This window comes from Leucoraja erinacea, chromosome 33, assembly GCF_028641065.1.
Source record: "Leucoraja erinacea ecotype New England chromosome 33, Leri_hhj_1, whole genome shotgun sequence".
Lineage (NCBI taxonomy): Eukaryota > Metazoa > Chordata > Chondrichthyes > Rajiformes > Rajidae > Leucoraja > Leucoraja erinaceus.
The window spans coordinates 20,765,166-20,791,795 of NC_073409.1; the positions used below are offsets into that span (position 1 = coordinate 20,765,166).

At 45.1% G+C, this 26,630-nt stretch overlaps 1 protein-coding gene across 2 annotated transcripts in view; it reads right to left on the reverse strand.

The window, feature by feature from the left end:
• Positions 1-2,108: 2,108 nt before the first annotated feature.
• mrps11 (mitochondrial ribosomal protein S11) overlaps positions 2,109-26,630 on the reverse strand; it is a 34,840-nt gene continuing 10,318 nt past the window's right edge. Inside the window, exons 4-7 of one of the 2 annotated variants that reach the window (XR_008726134.1) lie at positions 23,303-23,432; positions 15,306-15,371; positions 2,405-2,743; positions 2,109-2,227 (exon numbers count right to left, since the gene is read on the reverse strand). Coding sequence is in view for 1 of the 2 variants with exons in the window: in XM_055661547.1 (XP_055517522.1) it covers positions 2,636-2,743; positions 15,306-15,371; positions 23,303-23,432 (304 nt within the window). In the remaining variant the exon portion in view is untranslated. Of the gene's footprint in view, positions 2,744-15,305; positions 15,372-23,302; positions 23,433-26,630 lie in introns of both variants that reach the window. The other variant, XM_055661547.1, reaches the window with a different exon arrangement.

Consider the following 26,630-nt stretch of genomic DNA (forward strand, 5'->3'; position numbering starts at 1 on the left):
TTGCCCAGAGTTGGGGAATTGAGAACCAGAGGACATAGGTTTAAGGTGCGGGGGGGAAAGATTTAATAGGAACCTGGGGGGGTTACTGTTTCACACAAAGGGTGGTGGGTGTATTGAACGAGCTGCCGGAGGAGGTAGTTGAGGCAGGTACTATCGCAACTTTTATGAAACAATAAGACAGGTGCCTGGATAGGATAGGTTTAGAGGGATATGGACCATATAGGCTGATGGGACCAGTGCAGATGGGACATGATAGCCGGTGTGGGCAAGTTGGGCCAAACAGCCTGTTTCCACACTGTGAGACTCCATGACAAGGAACTGCAGATGCTGGAACCTTGAGAAAAACACAAAGTGCTGGAGGAACCCAGCAGGTCAGGCAGCATCTCTGGAAGATATGAATAGACGCTTCACACCTTCTTCAGACTGATTGTAGTGGGGGGAGGGGAGTTAGAAAAGAGAGGTGGTAGCAGAACAGGGTCGTGTAAGGGCTGGTTCATCATGTTTTCCGCTTGCCTCTCACATAACCCTGTGTGCCTTGCACCAATTCCAGAAGCATGTTCAAATATATTTGACTGCTGATTTTCCCATTTCCCACTTACTCGGGCCACTGCCAAGATTCGGAGGACTGACAGATGATTACTCAAATCATTCGTTACAGGAACACTGCAGGCAATAATGTAATTCTCTGGAGGGCCTACTAAAAAGATAGTTTTGATTAAACTGCTATTCTAGTCAAGTGTTCAGCATCTAAACCAAGTGGATATTTCTGGGATGTTATTAAAGCAATGGTTCGGATTCATTATCGTTCCCCACTGATACAGTCCCAGTAGGGTGCCGTCCTTAGTCCTTGTGCATCTCAATTAATGCGTGGCCAAGGTATGCAGCGTGGCAGCTGTGACTCCCTGCCATCAATACTCATGCAAGGTTACAAGTATGGAGCCTGCCTTTGTCTTCATTTCTAATATCATCCCGGCTAATCTGCAACTGAACAAGACGTGGAAAGTGGAGGAAGTCTTCATTAATATCGTTAATGTATTCATGAAGGTTGTGGGTCTCCTGTCACTGGGGTAGAATTAGTTGTTGCAGCCAGCAGCCCCCACCCTGCTGAGTGGGAAATCGAGCTTTAATTAATATTAACAGGATTTGATGAACAATAATCCATTCATACAACAACCCAAGTATCAGTGTAAATGCTTCAGCTCCGAGCTGAATTAGCTCATCATACGACTCAAACTGCACTGGGAACACGGCGAACATTAAAAGATTAGACCGGGAAACACGTCCAGGGTGGAGAGGAGACAAAACTTTCATCCTTTCTATTTTATCCTCTGCAGTTACAACACAAAATGCTGGAGTAACTCAGCGGGATAGGGCAGCATCTGCGGAGAAAAGGAACGGGTGACGTTTCGGGTTGAGATCCTTCTTCAGACCGGGAGTCAGGGGAGAGGGAGATGTAGAGGGGTGAGGTGTGAAAACATACATCAATAGGGATGGTGATCATGGATTTGTAGATTGGTTCATTGTTAGTTGTGGGGAAGGTGACAACGAGGCATACAATCAATAATATTTAATCAGGAGGACAATTAAACTAGTCGGAGAACTAGGGTGGGGAGAGCAAGGGTTACTTGAAGTTAGAGAAGTCATTTTGGATTGTAAGCTGCCCAACCGAAATATGAGGTGCTGTTCCCCCAATTTGCATTGTGCCTCACTCTGACAATGGAGGAGGCCCAGGGCAGAAAGGTCAGTGTGGGAATGGGAGGGGGAGTTAAAGTGTTTGTAGTTTTGCAAACCGTTGCAGTTACCAACTACACAACTTCAAAAATGCAGTGATGTTCAGAGTTTTAAGGAATAGGTGACGTCTCGGGCGAGACCCTTCTTCACACCAAGAAGAGGTCTCGATTTGAAAAGTGACCTCTCCCTTTTTTCCATAAATGCTGCCTGACCCGCTGAGTTACTTCAGCTTTTTGTGTCTGTCTTCGGTTTAAACCAGCACCTGCAGTTCCTCCTGACCCATTCAGAGTTTTAAGGTTTGGAATGAAAAAATAAACCATTACCACGAAAAAGTAATGGCTGCTTTTGAATGCAAAAAAAGTTGACATACAAGTTGGTATATTTTCACAATTTATTTGATGACACCTCTTACAATTGTCTGTGCTGTTGAGGAGTCTCAGTGCTTTGAAAATCAACACATTGTCCATCAGAAAATAGACACAAAAAGCTGGAGTAACTCAGCTTTTTAGACAACGTCTCAGGAGAAATTAATAGGTGAGGTTTCTGGTCGAGACCCTTCTTCAGATTGAGGGTTCGGGTTAGATTGAAGAAGGGTCTCGACCTGAAACGTCACCTATTCCTTTTCTTCAGATGCTGTCTGACCCGCTGAGTTACTCCAGCTTTTTGTGTTTACCTTCGGTTTAAAGCAGCATCCGCAGTTCCTTCCTACACATTGTCCATCAGACTCTACACACTGAATTAGAAGGTATGTTCTCATCATTTACCCACACAGTCTGATTTGGCTGTAACTTCCACTCGCTTCCCAGATACGCCTATCGTAATTAGAGTGCAAACATTTCAGCACAGCTCATGTTGCAGTGTGTTGGATACTGGCCATTCGGCATTCGGTGCACAGGACAAGGCTTCACATCCTGCGTGCTTTGCGCGGCCGGCAGCCATTGTGGGGGATTGGAGTGTTGTCCGTGATCGAAACCACCTGAAGGCCACCCATGCTTAGTCCTTTTATGGCAGACTGCAATGGAAAAACAACAGCTCATTGTTAATGTTCATACTCTTAAATGCACTTCAAGACCATTGAACAAGACAGTGGCGCAGCGGTAGAGTTGCTGCCTTACAGCGCCAGAGACCCGGGTTCCATCCAGCCTACGGGCGCTGTCTGTATGTTCTCCCTGTCACCTGCGTGAGTTTTCTCCGAGTGCTCTGGTTTCCTCTCACACTACAAAGACGTACATGTTTTTAGGTTCATTGGCTTGGTATAATTGGAAATTGTCCCTGGTGTGTCCGGGGATTGCTGATTGGTGCGGACTCGGTGGGCCAAAGGGCCTGTTTCCGCACTGTATCTCAATACCAAACAAAACTAAATTCATTTTGGACGGTGATAAAGACACTAATTGGACTTCGTCCTGTGGAGATGGGAAGTGAAAGAAACACCTGGAGTCATGTACATAGTGCGATCAGTGACCTCTTCCAGTAAATGCTTACAATTACACAATTAGTTTTGAAGCTCACCATAACTGGACATTTTACTTCTTGTCAGGGCTTGCTGGTGCATCTTCACATAAGATGAGGTACTCGAGGTCAACTGCTAACTGGAACTTAGAAAGGTACAGCACAGGAATGTCTGTGCCCAACATGATGTCAAGCTAAATTAATCTTGTCTGTCTGCACATGATCTATATCCCTCCATTCTATAATCTAAAATCCTCTTAAACTCCACTATGTATCTGGCTCCACCCCCACCCTGGCAGCGTGTTCCAAGCACCCAAAACCCAAGCCTTTAAACTTTGCCCCTCTTAACGCAAAGCTATGCCCTCTTGTCCCTGACATTTCCACTCTGACCATCCACTGATCTATGTCTGTCATCATTCTATGACCCCTCAGACACCGACAGTCGCCTCCACATCCTTCCTGTAATGGGGTGACGAGAACTGCACACAATACTCCACATGTGGCCAAACCAAAGTCTTATTGATCGACATTCACGGCTTTCTGACTCTTGTACTCAATGCCCTGACCAATGAAGGCATGTAGTCCATATACCTTCTTTACCAGTCTATCTACCTGAATCTACACTATCCACACCTGCCTGCGTTTAGCCCATATCCCTCTGAATCTTTCCTCTCCATGTACCTGTCCAATTGTCTTTTAAATGTTGTTATAGTGCCTGCCTCAACTACCTCCCCAGGCAGTTCACTCCATGCACTCAACACACTGTGCAAAAACGTTGCCAATCAGGTACAGGGGTACTTGTCCATGTTGACCAAGATACTCCATTTGATTTTGAATTTGAATTTGATTCCTTTATTGTCATTCAGACCTTTCGGTCTGAACGAAATTACGTTGCCTGCAGTCATACACAGTAACAATAAATAACAAAACATACAATAAACACAAATTAACATCCACCACAGTGAGTTCACCAAGCACATCCTCACTGTGATGGAGGCAAAAGTCTTAGTCTCTGTCTCTTCCCTCCTTGTTCTCCCTCTGCGCTGAGGCGATCGATCCAGGCCGAAGATGCCGCTCTCCAGTCCAGCGGACCTCCGTGGTGATGTCGCCGCTGCCGAAAGCCGGAACGCCGTCTCAGCTCCGAGTCAGCCCGCCACAGCCTCAGCTCCGAGTCCCGCTGCCCCAGCTCCGAGTCCTGCAGCCTCAGCTCCGGGCCGCTGCATCACAGCTCCGTGTCCTGCAGTCTCAGCACCGGGCCGCTGCCAAAAGCTGGAACGCCGCATCAGCGAGTCGGGCCACCGCTGCCTCGGCCCCGAAGATGGCCAGCCTCGCGTTGGTAAGTCCTGGCTGGCTCTGCCTCTGGAGCCTGGAGGTCGGTCGCAGGTTGGAGACCGCCAACTCCGCCATTAGGCCTCGGCACAGACGGAGGCAGGGAAGCGACACGAAAAAGTCGCGAGAACAGCGCCGCCACTTACCGAACCCATTTACGTTCGTCCCTCTCTCGCCTTAAACGTGTGCACTCTGGTAATGGATTTCTCTACTCGGAGAAAAAAACTCTGCATTCACTCTATCTATTCCCCTTGTGATTTTATACACCTCTATAAGGTCACCCCTCAGTCTCCTGCGTTCCAAGGATAAAGTGCTCTGATAGGTGTCTACAACTCAAGTCCTGCCAACGTCCTCATAAATCTTCTCTGCACTCTTTCCAGTTTCACAATAGCCTTCCTAGAGCAAGGAGACTAAAACTGAACACAATACTCCAAATGCGGACTCGCTAACGTACAAACTCCGCACTGACAGCACCCGTGGTTAGGATCAACCCCGGGTCTCTGGTGCTGTGAGGCAGCAGCTCTGCCCGCTGTACTGCCTGGTTCCTTGTTTCTATAGTCAATACCCTGACTGATGATGGCCATGTATGGAGGTTAAGTGAGCAGATGCATCATTGAATCATACCCAGGTTAGAAACCATGCTTCACAAAATTCTTGATCATGGGCCTGTATAAATGGGCCATGAATATCCCATCCACTTGTTCTCAAGTGGCATCTTTAGTGGTTTCCTCCTCGACTTTCCCCGCAGCTATCATTGGGCCTGATGCATCGGATTCTCTTCGGAAAAGATGGGCATTATAGATGCAAAGATTTATCAGTCACGAGGGATTCAATAGTGACAGAACAAGCAGCAGGAACATGAAGAATGCAACCTTACATCACATGTATAATGTCATGCGATGGGTGGTAAGGGTCTTTGATGATGGAGATGGCTCTGCTGATACATCTCTTCCTGTATATGTCCAGCAGGAAGGGGAGTGGAGCACCAATAATCCTGCTTGCGGTCTTCACTATCCTGTCTAGTTGGTGCTGATGTGGAAAGGGTCAGCAGCATGAAGTTCCTAGGACTACATCTGTCTGATGACCTGACGTCCACGGCCAACACCACAGCTCTGGTCAAGAGAGCCCAGCAGCGACTTCACCCTCTCCGAAGACTACGTAAAGCAGGCCTCCCCACTACACACCTACGGACCTTTTATAGGGGGACTGTCGAGAGCACACTGACCTACGGCATCACTTCCTGGTTCGGGAGCTGCAAGGCGTACGAACGGCACCAACTAGACAGGATAGTGAAGACCGCAAGCAGGATTATTGGTGCTCCACTCCCCTTCCTGCTGGACATATACAGGAAGAGATGTATCAGCAGAGCCATCTCCATCATCAAAGACCCTTACCACCCATCGCCTTACATTTTTTCCATCCTCCCATCTGGGAAGAGGTACAGGAGCATTAGCTGCAAAACCAGCAGGATGCTCCTCAGCTTCTTCCCACAGGCTATAAGACTGTTAAATGGACTTTGCCCCCTGCCAAGTATCGCGCACAAACCCCCACACTGCAGCAGAGCCACTGTTGTGCCGCTGCCGGTCGGAACGGCTGTTGAATGTTTAGTAGAGTGTTAAATTTGTTCATGATACATGTATTTTTTTTATTTTTTTTATTTCTATTTATTTTTCATGCACACTGAATGGACACTGGTTGAGCAACGTTTTTTTGTTTCCTCTGGGTATGCGAATACTCAGGAAATGACAATAAAGATATACAATACAATATACAATACAATAATATATACACACACACGGCATGGTGGCGTAGCGGTAAAGGTATCACAGCGACAGAGACCCGGGTTAGATTCTGACTACGGGTGCTGCCTGTACTGAGTTTGTACGTTCTCCCCATGACCGCACAGGTTTTCACCGAGATCTTTGGTTTCCTCCCACACTCCAAAGACGTACAGGTTTGAAGGTTAATTGGCTTGGTATAAATGTAAAATTGTCACTAGTCTGTGTAGGATAGTGTTAGTGTGCGGGATCGCTGGTCGGTACGGACCCGGTGGGCCGAAGGGCCTGTTTATGTACTGAATCTCTAAAACTAAAAACTAAAACAGACTCATGCCTACCTATCTTTTCCTTCTCGCCCCCAATGGAAATGCAGAGACAAGCTACTGAAATAAAGGGCCCTGGTTGCTCATTTATCAGTGCTGCAAGTATCCTTAATTTTATCATCTGTCAATTGGTTTCAGTGCATTCAAGAAACATGATACAGAGCTAAACGCACAGGGAATTTGAAAACACAAGAAGAAAAAGATTACAAAGGAAATTGGGATCAGGGTAAAAGGGCAGGTACATGGATAGTAAAGGTTTAGATGGACCAAATGCGGTCAGGTGGGACGAACTTAAATGGAGTATCTTGGTCAACATGGGCAAGTTGGGCCGAAGGGCCTGTTTTAGTGCTGTATGACTCTCTGACTAAAAGCGCAAGTTTAGTTTAGTTTATTGTAACGTGTACCGAGGTACAGTGAAAAGCCTTTGTTGCGTGCTATCCAGTCAGCAGAAAGACAACACATGATAACAACCGAGCCATTTACAGTGTTAATGTACACGATGAGGGAATAACGTTTAGTGCAAGGTAAAGCCAGCAAAGTCCGATCAAGGATAGTCCGAGGGTCACCAATGAGGTAGATAGTGGTTCAGCACAGCATATGCAGAAATATGGTAAATATGCAACAATACAGGCAACTTGCTAAATATCCTCTCACTGTAACAAAATTACCACAACTACAAATGTACAGATTGTGCTGTCTCCCATATATTAGCCTTTCAAACAAGTTTGAAAATAATAAGCACTTAGGGATTAAGGCCAAGAGGGAGAAACTATCAGCCTGGAGATAATTGAGTGAATGGACTAATGCCATCAGTAGATGCAGCATCAGGTCTGGTTTACTAAATAAGCATTCCTTAAGTTAATTTGCTAAGAACTAATCTCTGAGCAGACTGGGATATTATAATAAATAATGTTTGCATGCGGTGTTCTGAGAAGTCGTCTCTGGGGTTGTAAAACCTCAATATGTTTCCCCCCCAAGGTGCAGGGGGGACAGAGGAAGTCAGCTTGATGAGGCAAATGTATTTTCAGTTTCATATTTTCTTAATCTTTCACACCACACACAATATGTTAATGTATTTCAGATCACATTAACATAACTTGTAAAGTATAATGCAGTTAAATTGGTTAATCGCAAGATGGATTACACACGTTCACAGTCCAATTAGTATATTTTATTTGTATTATTTCCAGTGAAATGCTACTCCAATTTAGTTTAGAGATACAGCGCAGAAACAGGTCGTTTGGCCCACCGAGTCCGCCAGCGATCCCGCACACTAGCACTATCCTGCACACACTGGGGACAATTTACAATTTTACTAAGCCAATTAACCTACAAACCTGTACGTCTTTAGAGTGTGGGAGGAAAACGGAGCACCCAGAGAAAACCCACGCAGGTCATGAGGATAAGATACAAACTACATACATACAAGCATCTGTTGTCAGGATCGAACCTGGGTCTCTGGTGCTGTAAGGCGGCAACTCTAACGTTGTGCCACCCAATTGTATTATAGTGAATAGAAACGCGACCACACCACACTAAACTAATACTTGGCCTGGGTAATACTCTTATTTCACAGTTGCTTTTTTTGCATGGAGACACATCTTGTTGCGTAGAATGGTACAACACAGCAACAGGCCCTTTGGCCCACAATGTCTGTGCCGCACATGATGCTAAGTTACACGAATCTCCTCTGCCTGCACATGATCCAGATCCCTATAACCATATAACAATTACAGCACGGAAACAGGCCATCTCGGCCCTACAAGTCCGTGCCGAACAACGTTTTTTCCCTTAGTCCCTCTATTCCCTGAATATACATGAGCCTATCTAAAAACCTCTTCATCATGACAATTATATAATTTGCTATTGAGGGAGTGCAGCGTAGGTTTACAAGGTTAATTCATGGAATGGCAGGACTGTCATTTGCTGAGAGAATGGAGCAGCTGGGCATGTACACTCTGGAGTTTAGAAGGATGAGAGGGCATCTCATTGAAACATATAAGATTGTTAAGGGTTTGGACAAGCTAGAGGCAGGAAACATGTTCCCGATGTTGGGGGAGTCCAGAACCAGGGGCCACAGTTTAAGAATGAGGGAATGGCCATTTAGACTGGAGACGAAAAAACACTTTTTCTCAGAGGGTGGTGAGTGTGGAATTCTCTGCCTCAGAGGGCGGTGGAGGCGGGTTCTCTGGATGCTTTCAAGAGAGAACTAGATGGGGCTCTTAAAAATAGCGCATGGGGATATGGGAAGAAGGCAGGAACGGGGTACTGGTTGGGGATGATCAGCCATGATCACATTGAATGGCGGTGCTGGCTCGAAGGGCCGAATGGCCTACTCCTGCACCTATTGTCTATTATATTCCTCCACCACCACCCCTGGCAGCACATTCCAGCAACCAACACGCTGTATTAAAAGATTTGCCCTGCACTTCTCCTTTAAAGCTTTCCCTCTCACCTTAAAGCTATGCTTTCTGGTCTTTGACATTTCCACCATGGGAAAAAGATTCTGACTGTCTACCATATCTACGTCTGACATAACGTTATATACCTCTACATAACCTCCATCGTTTCAGAGAAAACAATCCATGTTTGTCCAACCTCTCCTTATAAGATAGAACCCTCCAATCCAGACTGTATTACAGGAAGAGCAGCTCTGGGCTTCCATCTACCTGACTGCAGACACTTGGCCTATCTTGACCATGCACTAAACATGATTCCCTTTATCTTGTATCTGTACACTGTGGGTGACTTGATTGCAATCATTTATAGTCTTTCCGCTGATTGGTTAGCACACAACAAAAGCAGTTCACTATACACTCACTTGGTACATGCAGGGCTGCCAACATTGGGTGAGAGTTGGCAGTGAGAAACTGCGAGAGACCAAGCCCGAGGGATGCACCGAGCCGCAGCCTGAAGGGCCTGTCCCACTTAGGCGATCTTTTGGGCGACTACAAGCGACACTGGCAGCCATTTTTGCTGTCGGAGGTTGTCGTGAGGAGTCGTATGTGAATGCTAGTAAAACTAGTCCCTGACAGTCGCCTAAAGAGTCGCCTCAGTGGCACAGGCCCATTAGTGTGTGGGACTAGCGTAGATCAGGGGAGCCGCGACCAGCTGCGTCACTCGTTGTCCAGCCCACTCTCCAAGCCACTGATAGACACAAAAAGCCAGAGTAACAGCCAATTTCCTCTCTGTGTCTGTGGACCGACCCCAAGCACCAGTGGCCCATTGATCTGCGGCGCTGCTCTATACGTGATCAGCTTTGTGAAAATCAGAGCCAGATGTCACCGTGTCCCAGCACTCAGCACCACACAGCCCTGCTAGCCGGAGATGGTTCAGTTTAAAGATACAGCGTGGAAACATGCCCTTTGGCCCACCGAGTCCGCACCGACCAGCGATCCCTGCACATTAACACTATCCTACACACACTAGGGACAATTTGCACTTATACCAAGCCAATTAACCAGACCTTCAGTCTGAAGAAGGGTCTCGACCCGAAACGTCACGCATTCCTTCCCTCCAGAGATGCTACCTGATCCGCTGAGTTACTCCAGCATTTTGTGTCTATCGGTTTAAACAAGCATCTGCAGTTCCTTCCTACACGTGTACCTGTCCGAATGCCATTTAAATGTCATTGTGGGAATTTCAAGTGTAGAATGAAGATAAGAGTGTTTAGTTGTTGCGTGTAGCGACATCAGAACAATGACATTCTCAGTTGCTGTACCTTAACAGGCCGGTTAAAGCAACAACACACAGATACATGTAAATAGATTGATTTAGTTTACTATTGCCACCTGTAGCGAGGTACAGGGAAAAGCTTCGTTGCGTGCTATCTGGTAAATGCAAGCAAGCCGCTCACAATGTACAGATAAAGGAGAACGGGCGCAACCATATAACAATTACAGCACGGAAACAGGCCATCTCGACCCTTCTAGTCCGTGCCGAACACGTATTCTCCCCTAGTCCCATATACCTGCGCTCAGACCATAACCCTCCATTCCTTTCTCGTCCATATAACTATCCAATTTATTTTTAAATGATAAAAACGAACCTGCCCCCACCACCTTCACTGGAAGCTCATTCCACACAGCCACCACTTTCTGAGTAAAGAAGTTCCCCCTCATGTTACCCCTAAACTTCTGTCCCTTAATTCTCAAGTCATGTCCCCTTGTTTGCATCTTCCCTCCTCTCAGTGGGAAAAGCTTATCCACGTCAACTCTGTCTATCCCTCTCATCATTTTAAAAACCTCTATCAAGTCCCCCCTTAACCTTCTGCGCTCCAAAGAATAAAGCCCTAACTTGTTCAACCTATCTCTGTAACTTAGTTGCTGAAACCCAGGCACCATTCTAGTAAATCTCCTCTGTACTCTCTCTATTTTGTTGACATCCTTCCTATAATTAGGCGACCAAAATTGTACCCCATACTCCAGAATTGGCCTCACCAATGCCTTGTACAATTTTAACATTACATCCCAACTTCTATACTCAATGCTCTGATTTATAAAGGCCAGCACACCAAAAGCTTTCTTTGCCACCCTATCTACATGAGATTCCACTTTCAGGGAACTGTGCAGTTATTCCCAGATCCCTCTGTTCACCTGCATTCTTCAATTCCCTACCATTTACCATGTACGTCCTATTTTGATTTGTCCTGCCAAGATGTAGCACCTCACACTTATCAGCATTAAACTCCATTTGCCATCTTTCAGTCCACTCTTCCAACTGGCATAAATCTCTCTGTAGACTTTGAAAATCTACTTCATTATCCACAACCCCTCCTATCTTAGTATCATCTGCATACTTACTAATCCAATTTACCACACCATCATCCAGATCATTGATGTAACATATATAATCAATAATACAATGGATTAATAATCAGTAATATTGGGTAATCATCCCGGCATATCAGCGGAGGCCCAAGTATTATCATTACAATTAATGCCCCACAGCGCCGGAGACCCGGGTTCGATCCTGGTCACGGATGCTGTCTGTGTGGAGTTTGCACGTTCTCCCTGTGAGTGTGGGTTTCCTCCGGGTGCTCCGGTTTCCTCCCACATCCCAAAGACGTGCGGGTTGTAGGCCCTCTGTAAATTGCCCCCTAGTGTGTAGGGAGTGGATGAAAAAGTGGGATAACAGAACCAGTGCGAACGGGTGATCGATGGTCAGCACGGACTCGAGGGGCCGAATGTCCTGTTTCCATGCTGTGTCTTTGAACTAATAATATTGAACAAATCAAGACTTACCTATCGGATTTGAACATGAACAATATTATCCCAAGGTTGCAGAGTATTTGAATGACATTTACTGCATAATCCCTGAGGTTATTATTAGTAAAGTGAAGGGCAAAGTTCATCTCTACCAGCTTCATTTTCCGGTTAATTTGTCGTTTATATTTACCATCTTGCCTTTGCTTATTTGTTCCCGCGATACAAAAAGCCAAGACTTACATTTAAAGAAGAACAAAATATCAATTTAAAGACCGATATCAACAAATTTCCCCGATTGAGTAGGAAAATCGATTTCTTTAACATCCCCTCTCTCTCCATCCCTCCCCCACTCGAGTGGTACTAGCTTCTAAGTCATCTTGTTGGGTCTCATTGTGTGAGAAGGAACTGCAGATGCTGGTTTAAATGCGAAGAGTTTAAACTAAATGCTGGAGTAACTCAGCGGGACAGGCAGCATCTCTGGAGAGAAGGAATGGGTGCTGTTTCGGGTCGAGACCCTTCTAAAGGTTTCGTGTCGAGATCCTTAGAAGGATCACGACCAGAAATGTCACCCATTCCTTCTCTCCAGAGACGCTGCCTGGTCCATGCCGATCACCTGGGCGAATTCGGCACAGAGACTCTAAAGACAGTGGCGCAACGCTTCCGACGCCCCGGGTCTCTTGCACCATGGCCGGAGCTGCAGCGAGCGACTCGCCAGCCCGGCAAACACTCGCCAACCCCAGCTCCCCGTCCGCATCCGCCCCCCGCCGCTGCTTCTGCTTCCATCGCTCCCTCAGCCCCGGCTCTCCAAACCCGTGGCCCATGCACTTGATATGAGTTTTTAAATTCTCGTTGATCACAGAATTTCTCACGACAGAGCGTGAGAAATTTGTGATCGGCGTGAGAGCGTGAGAATTTGTCGAAATGTCTGAGTCCCACGCTCCAAAGCGTGAGAGTTGGCAGCTCTGGTACATGTGACAATAAACAAAACTAAACTGGTCTAACTATTCTGGCAACGTTTCGGGTCGAAACCCTTCTTCAGTCTGAAGAAGGGTTTCGACTTCGATTTTCCAGCATCTGCAGTTCCTTCTTAAACATACTCCAAATGCGTTGTTTACCTAGAGCCGACATCCCTGTGGTCATTTAGTGATTCTGGAAATAAAGCAAACCAAATTAAGTCTAACTCTGGTTGTGGTAATATTTTGTCCGCAAGTTTTTTCAGTGTGCAGGAGCAGCAGTAAGATTACTGCACTAGAATTCAGAAAACTCAACTAAAGGTAAATGAATAAAAATACAGCTGGTTCACCAATGCCCTTATGGGGAGTGAATCTGAGGTTTAACTTGTCTGAGGACTTATCCCAACATAGATGGTTCTAAACTCTCAACTGGCCAACCAGATTATTTATTTCTGCTCCATCATCCTTTCTCATAGTTTCTTGGAACCTACATTATTGAAAGCCCAATAATAGCAGCCGGTGCCACAGTGGTGTCATCAGTCCTGATCTACTATCTACTTCATTGGTGACCTTCGAACTATCCTTGATCGGACTTTACTTTCCACTAAACGTTATCCCCTTATCATACATCTGGACACTGCAAATGGCTCAATTGTAATTACGTTTCGTCTTGCCGCTGGCTGGTTAGCCCGCAACAAAAGCTTTCCTCTGTACTTCGGTACATGTGATGATAAACTGAAACAAAGTTTAACATAAATAGACAGAAGAAACTGCAATCTCTGGAATCTTACATAGAGCACAAAGTGTTGGAGTAATTTAGCGGGTCAGGCAGCATCCCTGGAGGACATGGATAGGTTACATTTTGGGACCCTACTTCAGACTGCACCTTACTTTAGAAATATTTCACATAAAGCCACTTAAAGAGCTAGTAGCAACAGGGGGTTTAAAGTAGAAAGGCGACGGGAAATTCCAGTATCTGTGTCCTGGATGTTGAGGACTCGATGATGATAGTAAATGAAATCCAGCGTGTGCAAGAGGCCAGAATTGTACAGTGTTTTGGGAAACCAAATGTCAAAAAAAGTCTTTATTCATGGCTTGGTAAAATTGTAAATGGTAAATTGTCCCAAGTGTGTAGGATAGTGTTGAGTGTGTGCGGGGAATCGCAGGTCGGCATGGACTCAGTGGGCTGAAGGGGCTGTTTCCGCACTGTATCTCGTAACTAAACTAAAATTGTCGAAGGTTAATTGGTTTACATTGGTGAGAGTAAGTTACTGAATGCCTTAGGCAAAACTTCTCTGCTGAACAAAAGAAATCATGCACTTTGTTAAATCCATTTTTCTCCAACCCACCCTAGTTGAAAACAAACCCAACACAGTATTAAATATATTACATACATAGCGAACCGTGTAAAGAATTATGCATTATGTGGCTGCTTTATCCGTTTATGGTCAGCTCTGACATGTCCACTGATGTTTTCCCCATTCTTTATCAACTGTCACTGAGACTACAGAATCAGTCCTAGTGTTCAGCATTCTTCCGAGTTAATAAAAATGGATATTAAAACAATAAACATTCATTCAAGAAGATATTATTCAATTAACACACAACTGATTGTTGAGCAAATACGCGTGGATATGTCAAAAATGTGTTTGATAAATGAATAGAAGACACAAGTGCTTGAATAACTCAGTAGGTCAGGCAACATCAATGAAGAGCATGGATAGGTAATGTATTGGATCGGGACCCTCTTCAGACTGATTGTAGGGAGGGAAGAAAGCTGGGAGGGGGGGGGGGGGGGAGGATGGGGGGAGGACAAAGCCTCTGCATTTGATCATTTCTATCACTTTGGAACTGCTTCTAGAGATACAAAGGGATCGATAAACACAAAGGAATACAGGATGTTCCCAGATAATGAGCAGATTGCATTTTTACAGACGGCCATGTTGATTTTGTCTGTAAATTAGGGAAACACAAAAATCACTTGATATGGTAACCAAACCTCCAGAGCATTGTAGTGAGTGGCATCTAAAGCACACATGACTAACGAGAAAGAACAATTAATAAAAGTGGAGAGTGAGAGGAAACTGAGTTCTACCTTTGGTAGGAACAAACATATAGGTGGTGGAGAGGTAAAGTTGCAGCCTTACAGTGCCAGAGACCTGGGTTTGATACTGACTATGGGTGCTGTCCGTATGGACTGAATGTACATCCCCACTGTGACCACGTGGGTTTTCTCCGATTTCCTCCCACACTCCAAAGGCGAACAGGTTTGTAGTTTAATTGGCTTGGTAAAATTGTAAATTGTCCCCAGTGCGTGTTGGATAGTATTAGTGTGCAGCGATCGCTGGTTGGCATGGACTCGGTGGGCCAAAGGGACTGTTTCCATGCTGTATCTCTAAACTAAACTAATACGTTGGACTTTTGTATTTAGTAATATCACGGGAGATCGTTCATGTGTAGTGTGAGTGTTCGTTACCCTGGGAATAGCCTGTAACATAAGCCACTACAGCAGTGTGAAATCGATGTATAACTCACCATTCTGCCAGGTCCCAATCCCTTCACCATCACCCGGACAAAGGTTATTCCCCGATTTATTGCCTTCTGTCCACAAAACAAAAACATGCAAAATGTTATTTTAGATTTTATTTCTTTTGAAAGCAATAGTGTTTGTTCCCTTTTGTCTCCGCACTTCCTCACCATTGGTGCTATCTTTTTAAATCTTCTGATGCTATCAGTAATTATTCCACATTTGTTTTTGAAACGTTTTCCCTTTGATTTTGCCTCTTACAGTACTATTATTACTGCGTCTTCACTGCCTTGAAAACCCCACTACCGAGCTGCCATGGTAGTGTTCACAGGAGAATACGTCTTTGCAGTGTAAGCAGACTGACCCCATTGTTTCTGACGTTAACTAATTATATAAATGGAAACTTTCCAGTGTAACGATCATCTCTGACAAGGAGCTTTTGCATCATGGAAAAATTGACACCTTTGGAGGCTGCCATTCAAACCACAGTTCCCACGCCAGAAGGGAACTAGGATGCAACTTCTAAAAGGCCTACTTGAAGAAATGAGCAAGAACACAACCGTTCAGTCAGGAAAAAAAAAAAATCTTTTAATCTGAAAGAAAACCTGTGAGCAGAATATAAACTTGTAGCAAAGAGGTAGCTTCAGTGATTGTGGAGGCATTAGTGGTGATCTTTCAAGAATCACTAGGGTCAGGAATGGTCCCAGAGGACTGGAAGATTGTAAATGTTACCCCACTGTACAAGAAGGGAGCGGGGCAAAAGAGGGGGAACTATAGGCCGGTTAGCCTGACTTCAGTGGTTGGTAAGATTTTACAGTCCAATATTAAGGATGAGGTTTCCAAGTACTTAAAGCACATGATAAAATAGGCCAAAGTCAGCAAGGTTTTGTGACTAACTACTCAGCTAATAAATACAAAATGTAAGTAGTTATAGGTCATAATTTAATGAGTGCACCTTACTCATTTCTCATACAAAACTACTTCCTTAATTTTCCTCCCAAGCCAAGAAAACGTTGGTCCTTGGACCTCCCCATTATAAATGATGTATGTTTCTGTCTGGATCTCAGTGGTGAATGAGCCTGTATCAGACTGGTGAACACTCAGGGGACATTCACTGCAGTATTAATATAAGCATAAAACACAAATCTTTAAAGTCTTCCCCTTTCATGGGAGAAATTGATCAATCATTTTTGTTTCTAAGCACAAATGTTGGAGTAAATCAGCGGGCCAGGCAGCATTTCTAGGGTACATGAATATCTGACTTTTCGGGTTGAGACGCTTATACAGAATGAATGTAGTGGAGGGGGGGGAGGAGAGAAAGCTAGAAAAGAGGTGGGGGTAGGACAACGCCCGGCAAGTGATAGGTGGATACAGGCAAGGAGGATTTGATCGGCAGATGGGTGGAAAACTATGTCAGATAAGGAGAGGAGTGAAATGTGCAGAGGAAGGGATATACGTGGGAGAAGATGGGGGAGGGGAATAGAAAGGAATAAAGGACAGGACAGTGGGAGAAATGGTTGCATGTCTGGGTGGGGCACAGGGAAGGGGTGGGAAGGGCAGGAGAGGCGCGGGGGTGTGGGTTGCTACCTAATGCTTGGGCTATACCGCTGGACTATTAGCTGCCCAAGCTGAACATCGCAATAATGAACAAAATTATTGTACCATGACATTTAACACAGATGTGAAATCTGCAAAAGCACGTGCAGCTGCATGTGAATCAATATACCTAGGTAGACACAAAATGCTGGAGTAACTCAGCGGGCCAGGCAGCATCTCAGGAGAGAAGGAATGGGTGACGTTTCCGGTCGAGACCCTTCTTCTTTTCTTGACCCGAAACATCAACCATTCCTTCTCTCCTGAGATGCTGCCTGTCCCGCTGAGTTACTCCAGCATTTTGGGCCAATCTTCAATTTAAACCACCATCTGCCGTTCTTTCCTCCACAATCAATATCCCTACTTTGTCTAACATTCTTTTCTTCACTACGACTTCAGGTTTTTGGGGCAATAGCACCACCTATTGAAGCTGTTCTCTAACGTGCAAGATTGTCATGATGCTATTTCAAATTTCATGAACAATGCACAACAGCATTGCTTTCAATGTCTGTGTCCTTGCAAAACGATGTCTCTATTTAAGTGAGAACCAGCAGGGGCACATCCAGGATCCACTGTTCTACGCACAAAAAAAACAAAGTGCTGGAAGAACTCAACGGGTCAAATAGCATTTGTAGAGGAATGGACAGATGATATTTTAGGTCAGGGTAGAGGGGAGATATTTGGTGAAAAAAAAAGATGAGGGGAAAGGGCGAGGCAAGAGCTCAAAAATGATATGTGGATATGTAGTAAGGAACTGCAGATGCTTGATTACACCAAACATAGACACAAAATGCGGGAGTAACTCAGCGGCAGGCAGCCTCTCTGGCGAGAAGGAATGGGAGACTTCAGAACTGCGTGGGAAGGAATTGCAGATGCACCAAAGTCTGAAGAGAAGGTCTGAAGAAGGGTCTCAACCCGAAACAACAACTATTCCCTTTCTTCAGAGATGCTGCCTGACCCACTGAGTGACTGCAGCATTTTGTGTCTGTCTAAGTGATAGGCTGATCCAGGTAAGGAGAGGTTGGTTGTTGGGTTGGGGGAGAGAAGGCTTGGTTCTCCACTCTTCCACCTTCCGCAGGTTAGTGGCACTTCATAATTATGTTACAATCACCAACAGCAACTTTAAAATTGTTTTTTTTAAGCCGGATCGGCCAAGTTTATGAGTAAAATAGATTACAATGAGGTGAGGAAAAATGGACTGATTCTTATAAACTGAGTATAAGCAACGTTAAATTGCTGGAATATTACATTTGTGTAATCCCTGCAACAAATATTAAACGTGTGAGTGGAAAATGTGCAGCTGAGGATTAGCATGCAGTTGCAAGGATGATATGATTTCAGGAAAACAATTAAATAACAGGATATAGAAGCAAGGTTTTTCAGCTGGTCATCCTGGTACAATGAAGCCAATTGTTATTTTGAAGTAATCATCATGAACTTACCACAAATATGACTGCGGGTTGAAACAAAACCCATTTTTAAAAGGTGTTCTAATTAAATTAATTGTTTTGAGAGATGTTTAGAATTATATTTCAAGTTGCAGTGTAATCGGATGGTTAAGATAACTGCAAAATATCACATTACAGTGGAGTTTAATTCCTTCCCATCTGTCCATTTTCTACTTTTTATTTCTGGTTGTTTGGAATTGGGTTCAGATTTCCTTGCTGCTCCTCAACACAGATACATTCTGTAGGGTTAAGCTTGGAATAATTACTCAAAGTAGCCTCAACCTTGCAACGAGTTAGGGCTTTAGTTTAGATACAGCGTGGAAACAGGCCCTTCAGCCCACCGAATCCGCGCCAACAAGCGACAATCCTACACACTATCCTACACACTAGCGACAATTTACAATGTTTACCAAGTCAATAAACTTGCAAACCTGCACGTCTTTGGAGTGTGGGAGGAAACCGGAGCACCTGGCGAAAACCCACGCAGTCATGGGGTGAAGGTAACACTTTCTACGGAGAGTCACGATCAAACCCGGGTCTCTGGCGCTGAAAGGCAGCAACTGTACCGCTGCGCCACCGTGCCAGAATTGTGAGGTGCATATTCTAGGCATCAGTGCAAATTAAGCCACCTTACGTTTTAAAGAACCAGGCAAGCAAATACACTTCCCATCTCAACAGAAGTGCAAAGAACATCAGTCAAGGCTGACAAGGGTGGAGAATCTGACAGAAAAGGAATGGAGTGAAAGGAAAACTAATACAGGGCTAGAAAACAGAACCTTAGATACTAAATGGAGAGATAAGCCATCTGAACTGGCTTGATTGGTGGTGAATGAACAAGTGTTTTTCGCTATTGTAATTTTCGGACAGTTTCTCCAAAGAACAGCTGTGCATACAATGTTCAGGACCTGGGTCTAGGTGTGTCTTTGGACTGTGCGAGGAAACTGAAGATCTCAGAGAAAACCCACACGGTCACGGGGAGAATGTACAGACAGCACCCCTAGTCAGGATCGAACCCTGGTCTCCAGCGCTGCAAGGCAGCAACTCTACTGCTGCACCACCGTGCCTCCCTAGGTAAGGTAGACTGTCAGAACCTTTTATCCAGAATGGAAAAAAATAAATACTATAGGATATAGCTTTAAGGTGAGAGGGGCAAAGTTTAAAGGAGATGTGCAGGGCAGTTTTTCTTTAAAATAGTGGATGGTGGGTGCCAGGAACAAGCTGCCAGTTGGTGGTTGAAGCTGATAGGTGGCATGGATTATATGGTTGGTCCTAGCATCATGTTTGGCACAAACATTGTGAGCCAAAGTACGTGTTCTTGGTCTGGCATAGTAGTGGCACAGCCATGTTGTCCGTGTCAAGTTTGCATGGTTTACCTGTGACTGAGTGGGTTATCTCCAGGTGCTCCAGCTTTCTCCCACACCCCAAAGTTTTGTAGGGTTAATTGGATTCTGTAAATTGCCCTGAGTGTGTAGGGAGTGGATGCGGAAGTGGGATAACACAGAATTAGTGTGGGCCGAATGGCCAGTTTCCCTGCTGTATCTGGCAATCAATTCAATCCAATCAAAAGCATGTTAACAGATTGACTAGAGGGAAATTTTGCAGCCTTCTTTAAATGCAACAAAAGTTTAAAACAAATTAAAAAAAAACATCTCCCAAAGTCAATAATATTCCTCCAATAGAATTTTGATTATTGCTAATGACACAGTTTGAAATGGACCTATTTTAACTTACTTAATGAATGAATGTTTGTTCTCTGGGACAAAGCTAAAAAGACGCATGCTTCTGTTCCCACTATCTTTTGTTTATTCTGCAATAGCATTGCATTGTTCAACATCACCATGTCGAGAAAATCGAACCAAGTGATCTTTACGCTAAGACTCAAAATGCTGATGTAACACATCGACTGAATAGACAATAGGTGCAGGAGTCGGCCATTCGGCCCTTCAAGCCAACACCGCCATTCAATGTGATCATGGCTGATCATCCACAATCAGTACCCCGTTCCTGCCTTCTCCCCATATCCCAAGACTTTGCTATCTTCAAGAGCCCTATCTAGCTGTCTCTTGCAAGTATCCAGAGAACCGGCCTCCATCGCTCTCTGAGGCAGAGAATTCCACAGATTACCAACTCTTTGTGTGAAAAAGTGTTTCCTCATCTCCGTTCTAAATTGCTCACCTCTTATTCTTAAACTGTGCCCCCTGGTTCTGGACTCCCCCAACATTGGGAACATGTTTCCTGCCTCTAGCGTGTCCAAACCTTTAATGGCAGCATTAGTGGAGAACATGGACAGGTGACATGGGTAGGGACCCTTGTTCAGACCGATTGCAGGGGTAGGGGGAAAGAATGCTCGAAGAGTGTAGGGGCAGGACAAAGGAAAGCAGGTCAAAGGCAAAGGGGTTTACAAAGGCCAGGGATGAACGCGCGCAAGGTGTGAGGCAAGAGAGTTGCGATTGTGAAGCTAGAAGATTGATGAGTTGCAAATTGTTTAGTGGGACCGGAGGGGAGCGATAGGTGCAAAGTTATCCAGGGTTCTGGGGAGGAAAGGGGGGGGGTTTGTAGATGTTACCTAATGTTTCAGAATTCAATGTTCATAGCATTTGGTTGTTTGCTATCCAAGCAGAATATGAGGTGATTTTCCTCCAGTTTGGGTGTGACCTCATCCTGGCAATGGTAGAGGACCAGGACAGGAAGCTTAGTACGGGAAGGGGAGGTAAAATGATTAGCAACCGGGAGTTCCCGTAAGGGTGGGCAGAGTAAAACTGTTGCCGAATCTACACTTGGTCTCGCCGATGTACAGGAGGCCACATTAAGAACAGTGGATGCAGTCTACCTTTGGCCTACCCTCACCGGTAGTCACCTATGACCCGCCATGCTTTGTTCTTCCCCGCCACTCTTCTAGCTTTGTTTCCCACCCCCATGCCTGCAATCAGCCTGAAGATGGGTCCTGACCCGAAACATCACCTATCCATATTCTCCAGGAATATTTAGTTTAGTTTATTATCACGTGTATCGAAGTACAGTGAAAAGCTTTTTGTTGTGTGCCAGTCAGCGGAAAGACCAAACATGATTTCAATCGAGCCGTCTACAGTGTACAGATATAAGTCAAAGAGAATAATATTTAGTGCAGGATAAAAGTCCAGTAAAATCCAATTAAAGATGGTCAGAGGGTCTCCAAAGAGGTAGATGGTTGCTCAGCACCATCAAGATGCTGCTTGACCCGCTGAGTTACTCCAGCGTTTTGTGTCTTTCCTTGGTAAAGCAGCACCTGCAGTTCCTAGTTTCTATATCCCGATCTTCGTATGTTTGCACTTGGGCTACCCAAAGTTTTATACTGCCTACCCCTCATCCTAATATCTGCAGTTCAGCTCCATATTCTCAAAAAAATTGCTTAGATTATTGTATTAACATCAGCTCCATCAAACAGGACCCAGAAAACAGATTTGGTCTATCATGCTTTGAAAACAAATATGATAAATTGTGCAGCTCTCAGGTTTTCTGCTTCTTAAACACAGAAGTGAAAACATTAGCAATGTTTCTAATCAATAGTTTATTATTTCCCTCTGGACAAAACCAATGCTGCAAATGTATAATGCATGGATATGCTGGCAGATACCACTAATTATTGTTGAGATCCAACCTACCATCAATCAGGAAACTGAATGGGGATCATTGTTTGTCAGTCTGAAGAGGATACTGTGTAGAATATTTACAGAATCTCGCTGGGGAAAGGGCAAATGTTATTGAAGAATTTACATGTACATTAATTCTTAGATTGGAGCCACGACTAGCATCGAGTGCTTCCCAGTGAGGCAGAGAATGTGTTCAATCCACAGTAAACATTCCCTCGACAACATTCAATCAAGAACTCCCAGGATACAGCAACTATCTCTCCTACAATGACAATGAAGCAGAACCAGAAATAAAAAATCATACAGCAATCTGTGTGTCACTTGCACCACATTTTGAGATAGTTTAGTTCAGTTTAGTGATACAGCATGGAAAGAGGCCCTTCAGTCCACCGAATTTGATGCCATTCATCGTTAGCACTAGTTGTATGTTATTCCATTTTATCATAGACTTCCTACACACTGGAGGAATTTTTATTTTTTTTTAACAGAGGCAAATTAACCTATTAACCAGCAAATCTTCCGGTTTAGGTGCCACATTATTGTCAAGTGTACAGTGGAAAGTTTTATTTTGCATGAGATCCAAACAGATTGGATAATACCATAGATAAATACAATCAAGTCAATAGTACAATAGACAGAGTAAAGGGGAAGAGTGGAGAATATAGTTCTCAGCATTGTAGTGCATCAGTTCCATTGACAAAGTCCAACGTCCGCAATTGGGAAGAGGTGAATCAGACTTCCCAAAGCTGTTCCTTTGGAATGTGGGAGGAAACCGGAGCACCAGGAGGAAATCCACGCGGTCACAGGGCTGCCACCGGGTGGAAATCCACACAGTCCTCTTTGTGGCCTTTCTAAATTTGCAATCAGGATTTTTGATTAGTACAGGTGCCAGGGGTTATGGGGAGAAGGCAGAAGAATGGGGTTGAGAGGGAAAGATAGATCAGCCATGATTGAATGATGGAGTAGACTTGATGGGTTGAATTGCCTAATTCTGCTCCTATTTCTTATGATCTTTTCCTATTCCTTTCCAATTACTAACAAACTGACGCTGCCAAAACTAATTTAACGTTGAACCCATACAAGCAGCAGAATGCAAATCTGTCATATCTGTTTTATTGATAGGAGTCTTCAGCTAATAGGACCATATTTTAAATTACAGTGTAATCATGTCTCTGAAGACAGTTTAGTGAATCTTGGACTTAAGGACTAGCGGATCTGATAAAAAATGTCAAAAGCACAGCTTCTCAGATGCAGCAATGCTAGATTGCAACCATTAATTGTAAAAATGGGTTAAATATGTACGTGGGGGGGTGGGGGGAGGAAGCATTGGTTTACCGCTGCGGCTGAAATGGCGGCTGTCTGAGCTGCAATCGGGGTTCCTTTCTTCGTATTCTTAAACCCTTCGGTACCGCATGAAGTCCGCACCATGCTCAGCCCGTCGTGATTGGTGACCTGAATGTGTGTGCTGAGAAAAATGCAATAGCGTGTAAGAAATGGAAAAAGGTGAGAAAACAATCAAAGGAAAATGTTTAACCATTGTAGTTACGACAAATTTATTTTAAATGGTATGAAGCAAAGATCTTATAGCGAAGCAAGATGGGTTACTCTCACGCAAACGTGTAGTACGCTCATGGGCGGATTCATGGGTGATTATATGACTCATTTTAGCAACCAGCCCCCGCCATCTTGTTCCGCCATCTTGCTTCCGGCCAAAGATTGGATCCGCAGCGGGGAGAGGGAGTGCACGACCCGGGGCAGCGGGAGAGGGAGTGTGGGGTCTGGGGCAGCGGGAGAGGGAGTGTGGGGTCCGGGGCAGCGGGAGAGGGAGTGTGGGGTCTGGGGCAGCGGGAGAGGGAGTGTGGGGTCCGGGGCAGCGGGAGAGGGAGTGTGGGGTCTGGGGCGGCGGGAGAGGGAGGTGCACGACCCGGGGGGCAGCTGGAGAGGGAGTGTGGGGTCTGGGGCAGCGGGAGAGGGAGTGTGGGGTCCTGGGGGGCAGTGTGGGGTCCGGGGGGAGCGGGAGAGGGAGTGTGGGGTCTGGGGCAGCGGGAGAGGGAGTGTGGGGTCCGGGGCAGCGGGAGAGGAGGGTGTCCGGGGCAGCGGGGGGTGGGGGGCAGCGGGAGAGGGAGTGGGTGGGGTCCTGGGGCAGCGGGAGAGGGGTTACGGGGGCAGCGGGAGGGTGTGGGGCAGGGGGGAGAGGGACAGGGAGTGTGGGGTGTGGGGCAGCGGGGGGGGGGGGGGGTGGCGGGGGGGGGGGGGGGGGGGGGGGGGGAGACATTGTATTGAGGGCGCAGGCGAGGGAGTGCCGGGGGGGGGGATAAGGCTTAGTGTGTGTGAAGTTGCGGGGAGGTTTACAATGTTTATTATTTACAATGTTTCTTATTTAATGTCCCTTGTCTAGTCTGAAATAAAGTTCATTATTGGTTCAGAAGAAATATAATTGTGTGTGTTATATGATTATATACATTTATATAATTTTCATGTATGTGTGTTTATAAACATTTTATTCTTTAACAAGAATTAACAGAATTATGAACTAACAGAATGATGAATCTAACCCTATATCACACACAAAAACTTCCCCCGCAATGTCAATTACCCTGCGAGTCGGGTCGGTTCCGGTTACTACAAAATCAACTAAAACACTGCTTGTGAACCATTTAAAAAGAAATGATTTAAAAAACATTAAAAAAGACAATTACCAGAGTCAAATTTTATTCTTGACAAGAAGTATGAACTGACAGAATTATGAATCTAACCCACACAAACTGTTGCCCCGCAACATTGACTACACTGCGAGTCGGGTCAGGTAGGCCCAGGTTACTAAAATGGGTGGGGAAAAATGCCCAGGATCCCCTCCATAGCGTACTACACGTCAGCCCATTGCATTTAGCAGGAGTAGCCTATCTTGCTCCGCTATAAGATCTTTGGTATGAAGGAAGTTAAGTGCTGATGCCAAATATAGCTGAGTTCACAAGGACTGAGATCGTTCCTCTCTGTCCGGGACACTTCCTCATTGAGGAGTTTCTACTATTTGCTGCAAGTCTCACACCAGGATCTCCTTGGATAAGATCTCTAGCTGGTATCAAACTAGGGATAGTTCAGTGCTGCAAATATTTTAGTTGAGTTTAGAGATACAGCATGGAAACAGGCCCTTCAGGCGAACGAGTCCCCGCCATTCATCGATCAACCTTTCACACTAGTTCCATATTATCCACTTTCTTATTCACACTCGAGGCAATTTTACAGAGGCCAATTACACGTCTTTGGGATGTGGGAGAAAACCAGAGCACCCAGAAGACATCCAAACGGTCACAGGGTGAATGTGCAAATTCAAACACTCAATACCTGCGGTGAGGATCGGACCCGGGTCTGCGGCGCTGTGTGGCAGCAGCTCTACAAGTAGCGCCACTGTGCCACCCTAAATATTACTGGCAGATCTGCTTACTGAGGTGATGTGACTATCAGTTCAGCCAGCAAAGGTAATCTCCAACCTAGGAATATTGGTTGGGAGAGAGGGCACAGAACGTGGAGAGGAAACTTTTAATGAGGCGCCAATTCTAAAAGCCAGTTAATGGAAGCGAACAAGAATAGATGAGTGTGAGGGTATCAGAAGCAGATAGACTATAGAAGTTAATAATACTGAACTAGCGGTAGAAGGAGAAGTGGAAGCGCAGAGAAAGTGGGATTAAGGAGAATGTGTAATTCTGATATGTATTGCAATCTGCATTGACTGCCTCATGATTAATTATTGATTAGATGTTGTTGTTCATTCTAGTATAGCTGTATTACTGTTGTTTAATTACATTTGTGCAGCTTTTGACATTTTAAAAGTTCTATTTAAATGGAAGTTGCTGTTTTTGAGGCACAATAGATATTTACTCCACTTAGAGAAAGAGTCATACAGCATGGAAACAGGCCCTTTGGCCCAACTTGCCCACACCAACCAAGATGTGGTCCCATCTACTGTAGTCCCACCTGCCTGTGTTTCGCCCATACCGTTTCCAACCCTTTCCTATCCTTGTACCCGTCTAAATGTCTTTCAAATGTCATGATAGGACATTCCTCAATTACCTCCTCTGGCAACTTGTTCTATATACCCACGTGTGAAAACGTTGCCCCCAAGTTCCCTTCAAATCTTTCCCCTCTCTCCTTAAATCTGGTTTTTGATTCCCCAACTCTGGGTAAAAGGCTCAGTGCATTTACCCTACCCATTCCCCACATGGTCATATACACCTCTATAAATCACCCCTCATCCTCCTGCACTCTAAGTCTTAGCCTGCCCAACCTCTCCCTATAGTTCAGGCCCTCAAATCCTGGCAACATCCTCGTAAATCTTCTCTGCACCTTTTCCAACTTAATAACACCTTTTCTATAACAGGGTGACCAAAACTGAACAAAAGTGATCTCACCAATGTCTTGTACAACTGTAACATAATACTCCGACTGATGGCCAATGTTCCGAATGTGCTAAAAGCCTTCTTGACCACCTCCATCTACCTTTGACACCACTTTCAAGAAACTATGTACCTGCACTTCTAAATCCCTCACCTCTACAACACTCCTCAGAGTCCTGCCATTCACCAGGAAGTCCTACCCTGGTTTGACTTCCCAAAATGCAGCGTCTCGCACTCATCTGTATTAAATTCCATCAACTATTCCTCAG